The 13620-nt window shown below is 60.0% G+C and overlaps 1 protein-coding gene across 1 annotated transcript in view; it reads right to left on the bottom strand.

Annotated features, from left to right (window-relative positions):
- Nucleotides 1–13620, bottom strand: part of DNAH17 (dynein axonemal heavy chain 17) — a 100795-nt gene that overhangs the window by 38782 nt on the left and 48393 nt on the right. Inside the window, exons 37-50 of the mRNA XM_040640104.1 lie at nucleotides 11944–12101; nucleotides 11414–11552; nucleotides 11009–11236; nucleotides 10468–10605; nucleotides 9358–9490; nucleotides 8817–8944; nucleotides 7973–8121; nucleotides 5042–5324; nucleotides 4782–4955; nucleotides 4350–4557; nucleotides 3255–3420; nucleotides 1475–1577; nucleotides 638–785; nucleotides 175–266 (exon numbers count right to left, since the gene is read on the bottom strand). Of these exons, the coding sequence (XP_040496038.1) occupies nucleotides 175–266; nucleotides 638–785; nucleotides 1475–1577; nucleotides 3255–3420; nucleotides 4350–4557; nucleotides 4782–4955; nucleotides 5042–5324; nucleotides 7973–8121; nucleotides 8817–8944; nucleotides 9358–9490; nucleotides 10468–10605; nucleotides 11009–11236; nucleotides 11414–11552; nucleotides 11944–12101 (2247 nt within the window). The remainder of the gene's footprint in view (nucleotides 1–174; nucleotides 267–637; nucleotides 786–1474; nucleotides 1578–3254; nucleotides 3421–4349; nucleotides 4558–4781; nucleotides 4956–5041; nucleotides 5325–7972; nucleotides 8122–8816; nucleotides 8945–9357; nucleotides 9491–10467; nucleotides 10606–11008; nucleotides 11237–11413; nucleotides 11553–11943; nucleotides 12102–13620) is intronic.

The raw sequence follows: 13620 nt of genomic DNA, 5'->3' as shown, positions 1-13620 counted from the left end.
CATCATCACCATCACCACCATCATCACCATCACCACCATCATCACTATCACAGTCATCATCACCATCACTGTCGTCAGTCCACACATCACTCTGCCTTCCCTCCTGAAAGCAGCAGAGGAGGAGAGCACCTGTGGATCAGGGACATGGCGATAACAGGGCTAGAAGAGCAGTACCTGGAAAATATTGGAGAGATCCCTGAGGTTGAAGACATAGTGAAATTTAATGGCCGTGGGAAGGAATGTTGCAGTGACTTTCTGATGCAGGGCTATTACAGGAAAGAGAAACATCGATTCTTAGGTGCTCTTAATGGCCTCAGGAAGTGCAGAGCTTACGGTATAGTTTCTAAAGCAGATGGACTATGAAATAGTGACAGTTTAAGTCAGAAATCTGCGCAGCTGACAAGGGGGGAGGTTTGCTGCTGTACTGACATGTAAATCATTTCTGTACACTGAATTTCCTGCCCCCTGCCTTCCCCTCAAGCAGTCGGATTTCAGAATATCTCCCTGCTGAAACACAGCATCAGTTAAAAATATTGATTTGGAAGTATAAATAAAATATTTACCAGGGGAAACTATGAAGGAGCCATCAGCCCCACAAAGCAGTCGGCTGTGCCGCTGGGGCGGGGGGGCAGCTTACCCAGGGCCGAGGCCACCAGCTGGCTGCTCACCCTCTGCACCGCCGTGGGCACCGAGCGGAAGGCCAGGTGCTGGGCCAGGATGGTGCTGTAGATGGTGGGGAGGGCCTCCTGGCCCGGGAAGCTCACGGCAAACACACAGAAGTGGCGCTGCCCGGAAGAGCCACAAAGCCCCATCAGGCGGCCTGCGGGGACCAGCCCGGGACCTCCCCGCTTCTGGGGCCGCAGACTCTGCCCGCAGCCCCTAGAGTCCCTTGGGCATGGTCGGAACGGACAGTTGTCCTCCCCGTGCCTCATGTGTGGTAAAACCCCATCAAATGTCCACCGTATCCGAAACCGCCACATCTACACTTGACGCTCTCCAGCAAAGTTCTGGCAGAGGCGAGAGGGTGTCAGGGCACAGGCCTGGTTTTCTAGTCTAGGTCTCCATCTGCTGAGACACTGCGGAGGGGAGGTCCTGCCTGGGGGGGTTGCAGATGTAATCCAGGATATCCCGTTGACTCTGAGTTTCAGATACACAGCAAGTCATTGTTTTCAGCAGAGTGTGTCCCAAATATCGCACAGGACGTGCTTACACTAGGCAAGTGTGTGTGGTTGATCGGAAATTCAGATTTGACTGGACGCCTGTATTTGCATTTGCTAACTCGGGCAGCCCTGTGGGGTCCGAGGGAGGGCTGGCTCGCGTCTGCTGCCCCAGCAAATTCCCTGACACATGCATGCTGCAAGGTGAGGGAATTCTCCAGAGAAGGTTGGCCCGCAGCCCTGACAAATCAATGCTTTCATTTTCTTGTGCCAAAGTGAGCCTCCAGCCCACAGTGGCTGGTTTGATCTCTGCCTACCTGGAGTCTGGGATCGATGGTGAAGGATCCAGAAGTGGGGTTCATGCAGGCCACGTACTGGCAGTTATGGATGTCCTTCAACGTCAGCTTCTGCCTGTCATACCTGTGCGAGGGAGATGGGCACGACGTCGTGCCACCGGCCTGGAGCAGCCGTCCCTGGGCCCCACAGTCCACCCCCAGTCATTTCTTGCATGTGGAGATAAAAAAACTTCGATAAATATTGCTTATAGGTGAAGCAGTCAATTTTGCTTCATGTTCTCAAGAAAAATTTTGAAACGGGAGGCATCGGAGGGGCTCAGGGTGCAGACGTGAGCTCGTATGCCAGCTCTGCCCTGCAGCGGTGCAGGGTCCCCCGGGAAGACGGCCAGGCCCGGGCCCCGGGGTCACAATGAGGACCAACGGAGCAACGGAGCTAACACGCCGAGACACACTTAGAGGGGCTCCTGACGCACGGCCAGTGCTCAGTGGATGTCTGCCCGTTACCCTTAAAAACCACGCGTCATCATGACCCTCACGCAGGCTGAGTATTTCCTTGGTGACACTTGCAGGGACTCACATGCGTTTAAAGGTCACATAGCATTTTTGCTGCGCTTCTCACCTGTTGGGGTTTTCCCCCATTATGCGTTTTCTTCCGCTGGGAGCTGTAGCCTGTTCTTGTCGCCTCATAGGANCACTCTGCATACCAATCCACTGTCTGTTTCAGACACTGCAAGTCCTCGTCCCCATTCCGCTGACCCCGTGTTATGTTTGCGCGAGCGGGGGGCCTTAGGCGGCTGGGCTGTCCCGAGTCTCGCAGGACATGCTTCTCGAGGGGGGCCATCCCACGCCGCTTTCAGCGCCTGCTTAGCGCCGGCCCCAGGGCCTGGCTCTGTCACATCCCCCAGGGAACGATCCCTGACACCCCGTCCCCACATTACCCACCCCTGCTTCACTGCTGACCTTCCTGGCTTCCTACTGCCCATGAGCTCAGTGTGGTGGGGCAGGGACAGGGCAAGTGATGGATGCAGGTGGGCTTGGCCCTTGTGAACCCCTCTGTGCCTCTAGTTCTTGGAAGCGAGGGGTGGGCTTCATGCCTCCACGGTCTGATTTCCGACGGGAGTTCTTAGGATCTTTTGGTCTCAAAACCCCCAGGTTTGGCCTGGGCCACTGGCCAGGTCATTGCAGGACCCTTGTGTCAAGACACACTTCAGTTAACTGCACTGAATGTTCTTCTGATCTTTGAGAAACTGCAGCCGTAAACACGCCACCCACGGGAGGAGGCTTCTCGGGCCAGCACGGGTCTTGAGGTCTGGCTGCAGCTGCCCTTAGCGCCCTCTCCCTCTGGCTCTCACACTCCAGCCCCATTGGGTCCTCCTTGTGACCTGCTCCCTCCCCCCACAGGCCCTTTGCATGTGGCACTTGCTCTGCCCGGAATGCTATCCCTCCAAAGGCTGTCTCATGGCCAGTCTGACTGTGCCTCGAGCTTTCAGCTGCAGCGTGGCCTCCCCCGGCCTGTCTCTGTCCCAGCTGGGGGACTGCTCTGGGACTGCACTGCGGGGCTCCCTCAGAGCTCCCCTGCCTGTGCAACTGCACCTCTTTGTCTCCCCTGCCGGAGGGACCCTCGATGGGAGACGGACCTGCCTGTTCTCCCTCCGTGGGTGCCTTCGGCCATGCTTGCCAGCCCGGGGCCTAGCAGACAGATGTGGGGGAGAGCTGATACAGCCTTCCAGCCCTAAGGCCCTACCCCGGTGGTCTGTGTCGTGGTCCTGCATGCTCCCCGCCCCCCTCCCCGCCCACTCACCAGTGCCCGTGGTCCATGTGCTGCCGGATGAGCGTGTGGGGGGCCACCGTCCCGTACTTGTCCACCTCGGGCATGTTCATGTCGTCGATAAAGTAGATGAGCTTCTTGGTGCCTGGGGGGCCGTAGTTCCTCCCAGATTTCTTCTCCAGTGGCTTCTCAAGAACCCCTAGAGAAGGGAGCCTGTTGGCTACCACTGTGCTTGGTACATCCTGCTGGGAGGGGCTGGGCCCAGGGTCCCCGGCACCAGAGGCGGTGGCCAAGGAGCGGCCCTGGAGGGGGCACCGAGGATGGGGGGGCTTTGACTCCATCACCCCCAGGAGCAAAGGAGTGAGCTGTGGGCGTGGAGGGTCCAAGCGAAAGACGGCAGGAACCTTGCAGCTGCACAAGCTTGGGGCCATCTCAGACTGGTTATGGCAGGGGCTCCCGCAGGATCTGCCCAGGAGCTCCTACTCTCATCCCCCCTACTCTGTGGCTAGAGGCCAGTGGAGGGGGTGTGGCAAGTGAAGAGGACCCTGGCCAGTCCCTGGGTCTTCCGTGAAAAGGGGTCATGGAGAATGTGGAGGCCGGGGGACAGCCATGTGGGAGGAACGTCACTGGGGGTGTCCAGGCTGGGCTATAAGGACCTACCCTAGTCCTTGACCCCACCCTGCACCCCTGCTCCTACCCCAGTCCCACTTTGTACCTCAACCTGGCCTTACCCTGCACCCTGGCCCTGGCCTCCCCCTGTACCCCTTCTCCTGGCTCCAGCCCCACCCCCACCCTGTACCCTGGCCTGTCTGCCCTCACCCTGCACCCCAGCCTGCTCTCCACCCTGCACCCCTGCTCCTGGCCCCACCCTGCACCCCAGCCCACTCCTCACGCTGCACCCCTGCTCCTGGCCTCACCCTGTACCCCTTCTCCTGGCCCTAGCCCCACCCTGTACCCTGGCCTGTCTGCCCTCACCCTGCACTCCAGCCTGCTCTCCACCCTGCACCCCTGCTCCTGGCCCCACCCTGCACCCCAGCCCGCTCCTCACGCTGCACCCCTGCTCCTGGCCTCACCCTGCACCCCGGCCTACCCCCACCCTGCATCCCTGCTCCCGGCCGCGGCCCCCACCCTGCAGCATGGCCGAGGTGGTGTAGAAGTTGAAGGGTACAGCCTGCACCAGGTAGTCGTCGGTGCTGAGGCTCTCCAGCTTGTCCCCCATCAGCACGGACTTGCCCGTGCCCGCGTTGCCCACCAGCATCAGCGGCCACGACTTCTCCATGAGCAGGTCCATGAAGTAGCGGATGCGGATGGTTTCCGTGGTGTGCACCAGCGAGGCCTGGGGCGGGGCGGAAGGACAGGAGGGCCCGGAGGAGCCCTGAGCCTCAGACACGCTGAGCCCCCGACCTCCCCTTCCAGCTAACGTGCGGACCGGAGCGGTGCGTCCAGTCCCCGGGCTTCCTCGAAAGGTCCTGCTGTGGTCGTCCGTGAGGAAGCCCGCGATGGGCCGCTGAGTCCCGCTCCTGAGTCGTCACTGAACTGTCACCTGTCGGGGGCAGTTACCTGCAGTGGGACGTCAGGGTCCAGCTCAAAGGCAGGCACTTTCTCTGTCCACGGCAGGAACTTCTTACTGTCAGGATCTATGTAGTAGTCAAAGATCGTTCCCTGCGAGGGGAACTTGATCGTTTTAAATTCGTTGACCCACCACTTGCTGAACTCGACTCGATAGTCTACCAGCTGTTGACAAACAAAAGCGCTGGCAGGGCCCCGCCGGGGGCGGTCAGAGGGCTCCCGGGGCGGGCTCCCCATCGCCCGCTGCTCACCTGGTCCTGGAACATGGCTCCCCCGAAAGCCCAGAAGCAGGCGAACACAAAGTAGAGCTCGTACAGCTCCTTGGGGGAGTCGGGCGGCGCGTTCTTCTCCGTGAGGAGGCACTCGAGCAGGTGCAGGACCGTCTGGGTGACCGTGATCTCGGGGATGGGCGTGATCTTCTTAAACCCGAAGCGCAGCTTGTCCAGGCACGTGGGCAGGTACTTGTCGAAGAGAATCATCAGGTTGGCCTTCTCAGACTGCACCTTGCGCCTCTCAATCCAGCTGCTCACCACCCTGGGGGCGACGGGGGGCACTGGGTGCTGGGACCACCACGTTGGGTCTGCCCGGCATCCCTGCCCTTGCTGAACACCCCTGGTGTCTCCAAGTGGTTCTGGCATGCCTGCCTGGTGATGGGGCCCGACCCAGAGCTGAAGAGAGTCTGACGAGGGTGCTGGGGCCGTGGGGGTGTGCTCCTTCTCTGGCATTCTCGCTATGCGGGTGCGTAAGCTTAGAACAACTGGGAACCACCTTTGCTCCCCCAGACGAAGCTAACACTGAGGGCAGCAGAGCTGGACAGAGGGGAGAGAAAGATCTCATGACATCACCTGGGTGCGAAGGGGAGAGAAGGGATTGGAGGGGAAAAGAAGGGAGAGAAAGGGAGAGGAACAGGGACGTCTCATTACATCATCTGAATGCCTGGATCCAGCCATGCCTGAAGCAATCTTGGTGAATTGAGCCAATTCTTTTTTTTCCTTTTTTTTTTTGCTTTAGCTAGTTTGAGTTGAATTTGTCACATTCCGTGAAAGAGCCCAAACTAACGCGCGAGGCAATCCTTGAGGAGCCATGTTGGACTGTCTGGTGCCCATCTGCCTCTGGAGTGGGCTGCCCAGAAGTGGCCCCCCATAAGGGTGAGGGCACAGACTCCGGGGCCTGCTGCCTGGGCTTGACTCGACTCCACTGTGGCCACAGCGGCTTGGGCGAGTCACTCAACACGTCATCAAAGTGCGAGTGACAACAATGCCTCCCATTTCGAAGGACCGCCTGGGCTGATGTTCTAAAGCTCACAGAAGGGCTCCTGGCCCACCGTGAGAGCTGAGTGAGTGCCTGCTCGAAGCATAAACAGAGTCCAGCTCCCTTGTGGGTCAGAGAGCGTGTCCTTTCCAGGACGCCTGGAGCAGAAGCAGGAAGCTGTGTCACCACCCGCAGCCCCGGGGACATGTGTCTCTGTGAGCGAGCTCCTGCCCTGGAGGCTGCGATCCCCCCTGTGCTCTATCAGAACGGGGAACTGAGAGCTAAAACCCCTGCCCCATTGCACGCGGGATCGTCACGGTAACAGAGCCATCCTTTCCCCAGTCTGCATCTGCGGGCAAAGCGTAACCCGCGTGCCTGGACCAGTTAGGACCTGACCTCCGAATGTGGCGGGTCTTCAGAATGGGGCCGGTTTGCGAACCTGTGCACAGACTGCGGTTTTTGCCCTCCCTGCTGAAGGTGTTTATGTCAAATTAAAAATGTTGCCGTGGTTAGAGTCATGCAGTGCGTGCAGATGGGCACGCTGGCTTTGATGGGAAATGCAAGCCCAGGGAGACACACACGCTTGGGAGGACGGCCGGCCTGGCTCCGGCCCGGCCCCCAGAGGCAGCCTTGCTTCACTTCCCGCCCTGGGATGAGCTCCGCAGTCTCCTGGCCTCCAGTCACTGCTGTCCCCAGGGGAAGGCCGCCTTGCTCCCGGGGGTCCCAGGCCGGCTCCCTACCCTCTTCAGTTCTCTCCTCCTCGTCCCCAAACAGCTGCTCACTCTCTCAGTCCTTCCTCTGGGGGCTCCAAGAACCACTCCTGGTGTAAGGCTTCCCTCCAGGCTCTCTCCGCCCTGCCCCACGGGAGCTCCTGAGCGCACCACAATCCCTCCTCCCTCCTGGAGCCCTGTGTCCTCAGCTCCTGCCTTGCCTGCCACCCTGAAAACTCTCACACGTGGTGTAGTGGGCAGAATGGTGGCTTCCAGAACACAGGGCCACTGACACCGGGAAAGGTGACCTCATTTGGAAAAGGGCCTTTGCAGACAGACTAGTCAAAGTAAGGATCTCAAAATGAGATCGTCCCGCATCAGGGTGGGCCCCAGTCTGCTGACTGCCCCTGCAAGAAGAGGGGACTGAGGGAAAACCTCAAGAGACACAGAAAGGTGGCTGTGTAGAGACAGACGCAGAGATGGGGGGATGTATCCAGAGGCCAAGGGACGCCAAGGATGGCCTGGAGCCGCCAGGAGCTAGGAGAGAGGCCTGGGACACGTTCTCCCCCTGCCTGCCCACACTTCGATTGTGGACTTCGGGCCCCCAGAATCAATGCCACCTCTTTCTTAAGATTTCAGACATTTCTCACAACCTCCCTTCCCCGCTGCCCCCCCGTGGCCACCATGGTCCGGCACAGGCAGCTCTCCTCTTCACGCCAGAAAGGGCCCCCGTGCAGGCCCCGCAGGCTGGTCCACGCTGGCCCCTTCCTGCCGAGAGCATCTTCGGGCTTCCCGCTCCGTCCACGGACACCTGGCCCCCACCCGGACCCCAGAACACCCTGCCCCGTGCCTCGTCCCGGCTGGTTTTCGTCTGGCATGCTTCTTGAAGTTTTCGTCCTCCTGGAAAACTCCCTCTCCTGCCAGGCGTCAGCCCAAACTCCACCTCCTCTTGGGAAGACTTCCTGGCTGAGGACAGGCCCGGTCCCTCCTCCCTCCTGCTCAGGGTTCCGGGCACATGGTGCCATGCGGTTGTCACCGTGCATCACACCGTGGAGTCACGTGGCTGTCTCGCAGCCTCTCGCTGCCGTGACCCGGCGCGTTGGGAGAACCGCGGGGTATTTACTGAGTAACTGGATGTAAGCTTGCCCGGGCGACTCTGAAACGCCCCCAGCCTCGTCTTCCTCTGCCAGTTTCGAATGGGAAAACAAAAACCCAACTCACGGGTTCCACCCCAGATCTGCGGGGTTGATGTAGAGAATGCCGGCTCTGGAGACAGTGGCCGGGGTGGCCGTCCGCAGGTGGCTGATCTCGAACACCAGCCTCATGGTGCGGTTTAGGGGGATTCGCTCGTTGCTGGCCAGGGTGAGGACCTGGGAAGGGAGGCAGGCCTGTGGGTTTACAGGGGCAGACGTGCCATCGGCCTGATGGGTCGTCACACAGACGTGTCTCGGAACGAGGAGGAGGAAGTCCGGGACCTTTCCCCCAGCCCAACCTTTCCCAGACACCCCCGGCCCCGTCCCACGTCTGCCCCCCGCCCACGCCAGGACAACACACGAGGCTCCCAGATGTGCGCACCGTGTGGGACGTCACCCGGATGTTCAATTTGCTTTCTTAAACCATGATCCCGCCCCTTCCCCGGGGGTTCCTGAGTTCCCTCTTCCACCCAATCACGTTCTTAAGCTGCTTCTGGATCATTCTGAAGACTGTTTCTGCCTTCCAAGATATGAGATGTCCTGCTACGTTATGTCACAAGCCAATTAAGCATGAATGTTCTCCGTATCTGCACCTTCACCCACGCTGCTGCCCGAGCAGGTCTCAGATGGGGTACACGTGGAACTGTGTCCTATGACGAACACGTCTCGGGACAGGGGACTTTCCCTTGTTCCTAACTTTCTATACAGAGTTCCAGACAGACCCTCGCTCTACCCGTTCCAGTCTAGGGAAGGTTCTGTCTGTTGTGTGCAGTGGGTGGTGATGTGTGGCTCTTCCCATGAGCCCCCTGCCCTATCCCAGGCCCCCCACCGGGCTTTGGGGGTTAGCTCTGGAATCCAGGAGCCCCTCGAACCTTGTTGTCATCCATGACAGTGTTGAGAGACTCAATCCACATTGGGTCTATGTCCCCATCCAGGACAATCCACTTGGGGCCATCATGAGTGATGTTGGCCAGGTCCCGCATTATGGTGGAGAAAAGGCCTGTGAGTGAGGAAGGCTGGTGTGAGCAGGGTTGGTGTTGAGTGAGCAGGGCTGGTGTGAGCAGGGCTGGTGTGAGTGAGCAGGGCTGGTGTGAGTGAGTAGGGCTAGTGTGAATGAGCAGGCCTGTGTACGTGAGCAGGGCTGGTGTGAATGAGCAGGGCTGGTATGAGTGAGCAGGGCTGGTGTGAATGAGCAGGGCTGGTGTGCGTGAGCAGGGCTGGTGTGAATGAGCAGGGCTGGTGTGCGTGAGCAGGGCTGGTGTGAATGAGCAGGGCTGGTATGAGTGAGCAGGGCTGGTGTGAATGAGCAGGGCTGGTGTGCGTGAGTAGGGCTAGTGTGAATGAGCAGGGCTGGTGTGAGCCCTGGAGCTGGTCCCGCCCTCACTCCGCCCACCCTGCCGCAGCTCCTGTTACCGTCCTTCCACTCCCTGGTGGCGGGGTTGATGACTCCAAACAGCTCATCACAGGTGACAGCCTTGGGGTCCAGGTCCACGGCAACCGGCTTCCTCTTCATGTTCTGATAAGTCTTGTTGAGAGACTTGAGGACCTGGGTATGGAGGTGGGTTGTTCTCACGGGGCTCAGGGGCTCTGATCCTGACCCCACACCCGGGGAGTCACCACCCACCATTCTGAAGGCCTTTTAGAAACCCCAAGAAGAATTCCTGCTTTGGGTCGTTTCTGCTTTGGTCACACGGAGGTGAGTGCGTCCCCCAAACAGTGACTAAGGCAGGGGCCCCGGGAGAGGGGGAACGCACGGCCACAGCCCCTGTCTGTGGACAGCAGAGCACAGTGTGCCCTGGGACCAGGCTAAGTTCAAGAAAAACTCACAGTAGTTTCCTGACGATGAACGCAATCCATGCTCATTGAGAAAACATTAAGTGAAGGAAACTACCCGTAATTCCTCCACCCAGAGAAAAGGATTTTTAAGGACATTTGAGGATATTTCATATGTATTTACATGTGTACAGACATAAAAATACATACATATATACATACTCCTTTTAGAAGATCGGGTTCAAACAGTTTCTGCGTTTTTAAAAATTACGTGCTGTGAGCACACCCATGTTATTAGTTTTTGGAAATAATCTTGAATGATAACACGGCCCATCCTGCGGGTTCCAGCTCAACACTGGCTGGCTTAGACTCCTTCCGATGTTTCAGATATCAGTAGTATTGGCCCCCACCCTCTGCTTCTCACCATGCCCAGGTAATGGCAGGGGACGGGGACAGGAGTTTGGGGGGCTGATGCAGGAGGCGGGGGGGCGGGGGGGCTGGTGCAGAGGGCAGGTGGGGACAGAAAGGTGGGGGTGGGGGGCCGGCCACAGAGGGCCAGGTGGCTGGTGTCCGTGGGGAAGGAGCAGGAAGAGAGGAGAACCTGGGAGAAGGGACTCAGTGGGACCAGGGTCCTGTGGCAGCTCCTCGCCGCCCCCTGCCCCCGGGGGCGTGGGGAGGTGGCAGAGGCTGAGCCTCTAGCAGCTGCAGGGCCTTCAGGGTGGACGGCGGCGTGGACAGGAGTGCGCATGCCTGAGATTTGCCGCTGCCCGCGTTCCCGATGACGAACACCGAGTGGCGCACTTGGAGCAGCTCCTCGAGCTGCACGACCTTCAGCACGAAGCTGTCTTCTGCCTGCAGCTTGAGCTCCAGGATGCTCTGCTTGATGATCTGGGGAGGTGTGCACAGGAGGGGGTGCTGGGCACGGGGTGCAAGCACCAGGCAGTCTTTCCAGGAGGGGGGCTTCGTGGGAGACGTTGTAAGGCGGCAGCGGCCCTCTGGCGCAGATGTGTCCCCACATTCTGCCGGTCATGCTACTGAGCTTCTGTGCGGGGGATGGGTTTGCCTGAAGCCCCCCGGGGCCCCCCGGTTCCTCCTGAGACCCGCCCCCCCCAGCAGCGAAAGAAAGAGGTGCTGGCCGGGGCTGAAAGGCGGTTTGTGGCTTCCCCATGTTTCTCACAGCAGCGGGAGCTGTGCACATGTGACTATCGCCAGCTGCCCGACGCGGCCACCTGCCCGGTGCCGCACCTGCCACCGAGGTGCCGATCCGACCCCAGGGCCCAGAAGTACCTACCTTTTCAAAATTCAGGTCCCGCTTCCGAGGCACGTCCAGGGCAGGGAAAAGGTCCCCAATCAGCCCCATGAACACAGGCAGGTCGTCGGTCACGATTTTGGGGATGTTGAAGTCTCTCAGTGCCCTCATGAGCACCTGGTCCTCTGCCCGGCTGGGGTCCCCTCTCTTCAGGGAGCCGGCCACCACCAGCACAGACTTGATGGCTCGCAAGCCCCAGTCATAATGATCCTGGGGAGGGGAGGCATGGACAAGCGGGTGTGAGCACGCCTTCACACTCTGACTGTGTTAGGGACAATTGGGGCCAAAGCCGGCATGCCGCCGGGGGCACACGGAAGCTTCCCCAGGCCAGCCCAGAAGGCACCCTCCCACACCGCTCCGCGGGCCCCAGACACTGTCGGCACACACCTGCTTTGACAGGAGCTCTTTGCACAAGGTGTAGAGCGTGATGAACTTCCTGGCCAGCAGGCGGGCTTCCAGAAAGCCCTCGGCCACCAGCATGATCTCACATATCAGTTCAAAGTCGGGGACGACCATGGCGCAGGGCCTGGGGGATATCAGTGGGGTCTGCCTCAGGCTTCTCCCCCCTTCCTCCCACAGTCCCACGTCCCAACCAGCTAGGTGCACACCTTCCGTGCCAGGAAGCCCACAGCATCAGGATTCCAGGGGCATGGGGGCGGGTTCCTGGCATCCCCTGTCCTCTCTCCCCCTCCGTGGCTGCCCCTCTGCCCTCTGCCCTCTGCCCCCTGCATGGGCTGGTGCCAGACCCTACCCTGCTCTCCCGACTCTTCTCTGAACCTGACCTTCCATGGTCAAGGGCCTCCCCCCCAGGAAGGCAGAAGAGGAAGATCACTGTCTACTTTCTAGGGGGGTCCTGCCTGCTAGACCCCCCAACTCAGGAGCCTCGTCTCCCTGGCCTCCCTCCTCTGCCCACACACCTGAATAGGGCCTTCAAGTTCTCGGGCAGCTCAGTGCGTCCTGCGTACCCGGGGTTCATGGTGATGAAAAGGCCCACAGTGGGGATGAGACTTATCATCTCTCCCAGGAAATTGAATGTTTTTTTCTTGGCCCGAATTGCATCTTGGACACATTTTACCTAAACAGTCGGCACACAGACGTGTCAGTGTGGGAATGACCAGCTTCCACGGCCGATCTTCACTGGGGTTGAAGCACGTGGCTCACGCTTGCAAAGGACACTCCTGGGCTCGCTTTTCTTTTCTGGATGCTGCTGTCCCTGCGAGGACCCTGCCTGTCCCCTTCTATAGTCATACCCCCTCCCCCTGCACCCCCCCCCCCCAAGCACTGGTCTGCTCCAAATTCCTGTAACTCTGCCGCTTGGTGAATGCCGCTGTGTGGAATGGTGCAGCATGTCATGCGAGCTGAGCTCCGGTCACTACGGGCGCACGGGAGAAACCCCCGCCCCACTGTAGCGCTGCGTCGTCCGCCGGCACAAGTACTGAGTGGTGTCCACCTCTGTAACCGGTCTGTGTCCGTTCCTGCTCTGGCGGTGCCGACGCGTGGGAGGACTCGTTAACAGCCTCCTCCGCGTCAGACAGGCTTTGAGAACGACGGCGCTGGGTGAATTCTAAATCTCGGGCTCAGCCGCTCCTGCAGAGCGGCTGAAATACCTGCGCGCCACCACTGGAGGGCGCCCGACGACCATGGTTGGAACCTCAACCACCGACGTGAAGTCACTGTCTCCACGCTGCAGCTGGCTCCCGCCCCGGGGCCTGACCTTTCCTCCCCGGCTGGTCCGCGGGCGAGGCTCCCCGGCCCGCGGCTGGGCGGCACACCGCCCGCTTCGCCCGGCTGCCTCCCCTCTGTGTGTAGCCTCTACCTGCATCCTGGCCAGGATGAACAATGAATCCCATTCGAGGTCAAAAAAACAGGCTGGGTCCTTTGCCGACTTTGGGGTGGGGCGATCGCTCTGCTGCTGCACTGGTGGGGCGGGGACCCCAAAAGGCAGCGGCCTTCATTCTCAACACCGCACTACGGGGCTCCAGCCCAGGGCCGGGGACATCCATGTCAGGAGGCTAACAGTGTGTGGAGATGCGACCACCTCACTTTCACATGAATCTGACAACAAGCCGATCCTTGAAGCCGTACGGAATTAGGAAGGGCTGAAGTGCTGCCGAGCACAGAGATGGGAGTCCCAGTGGGTGGTTACAGGGCAGGCTCTACGCCCAGGTTTGGGTCCTGAGTGGCGGGGCTGGTTTTCAGCTCGGCTTCCTGGGCTCTGTCTGAGCCTCGCGTGGGCCGAGGAATGAGACTCACGGGGAGCTGCCACCTGCTTCTCTCTCCCCTGCCCGATTGGGAAGAAGGGTCCCAGCACCAGCACCGGCCTGACATCGGTCCTTCTGGAATATCCAAGTTGATTCTGGACGCCCAGGCTGGCCCTGGCTCCCCAGAGCCGTGGTTCTCGCGTCGACACACGTGGTTTCCGGAGGGTTAGTATACAGTGTAGGAATGCTCCGCGGTGTGGGGGCGGGCACACAGGCATCTTGCAAACGGCTTGGGGCCGTGCGGCTGGGAGCTGTCCCCATGAGAATCCTGCTGCCACCGCTTGAACCAGCCTCCCCACTGTTCACTCTGACACAGGGGCATGTTTCCTCCCT

The sequence above is a fragment of the Ursus maritimus genome, unplaced genomic scaffold (genome assembly GCF_017311325.1).
Source record: "Ursus maritimus isolate PB19 unplaced genomic scaffold, ASM1731132v1 scaffold_24, whole genome shotgun sequence".
Classification (NCBI taxonomy): Eukaryota; Metazoa; Chordata; class Mammalia; order Carnivora; family Ursidae; genus Ursus; species Ursus maritimus.
Note: the sequence above shows the minus strand (reverse complement) of the source record. Positions and strands in the feature narration are given on the sequence as shown.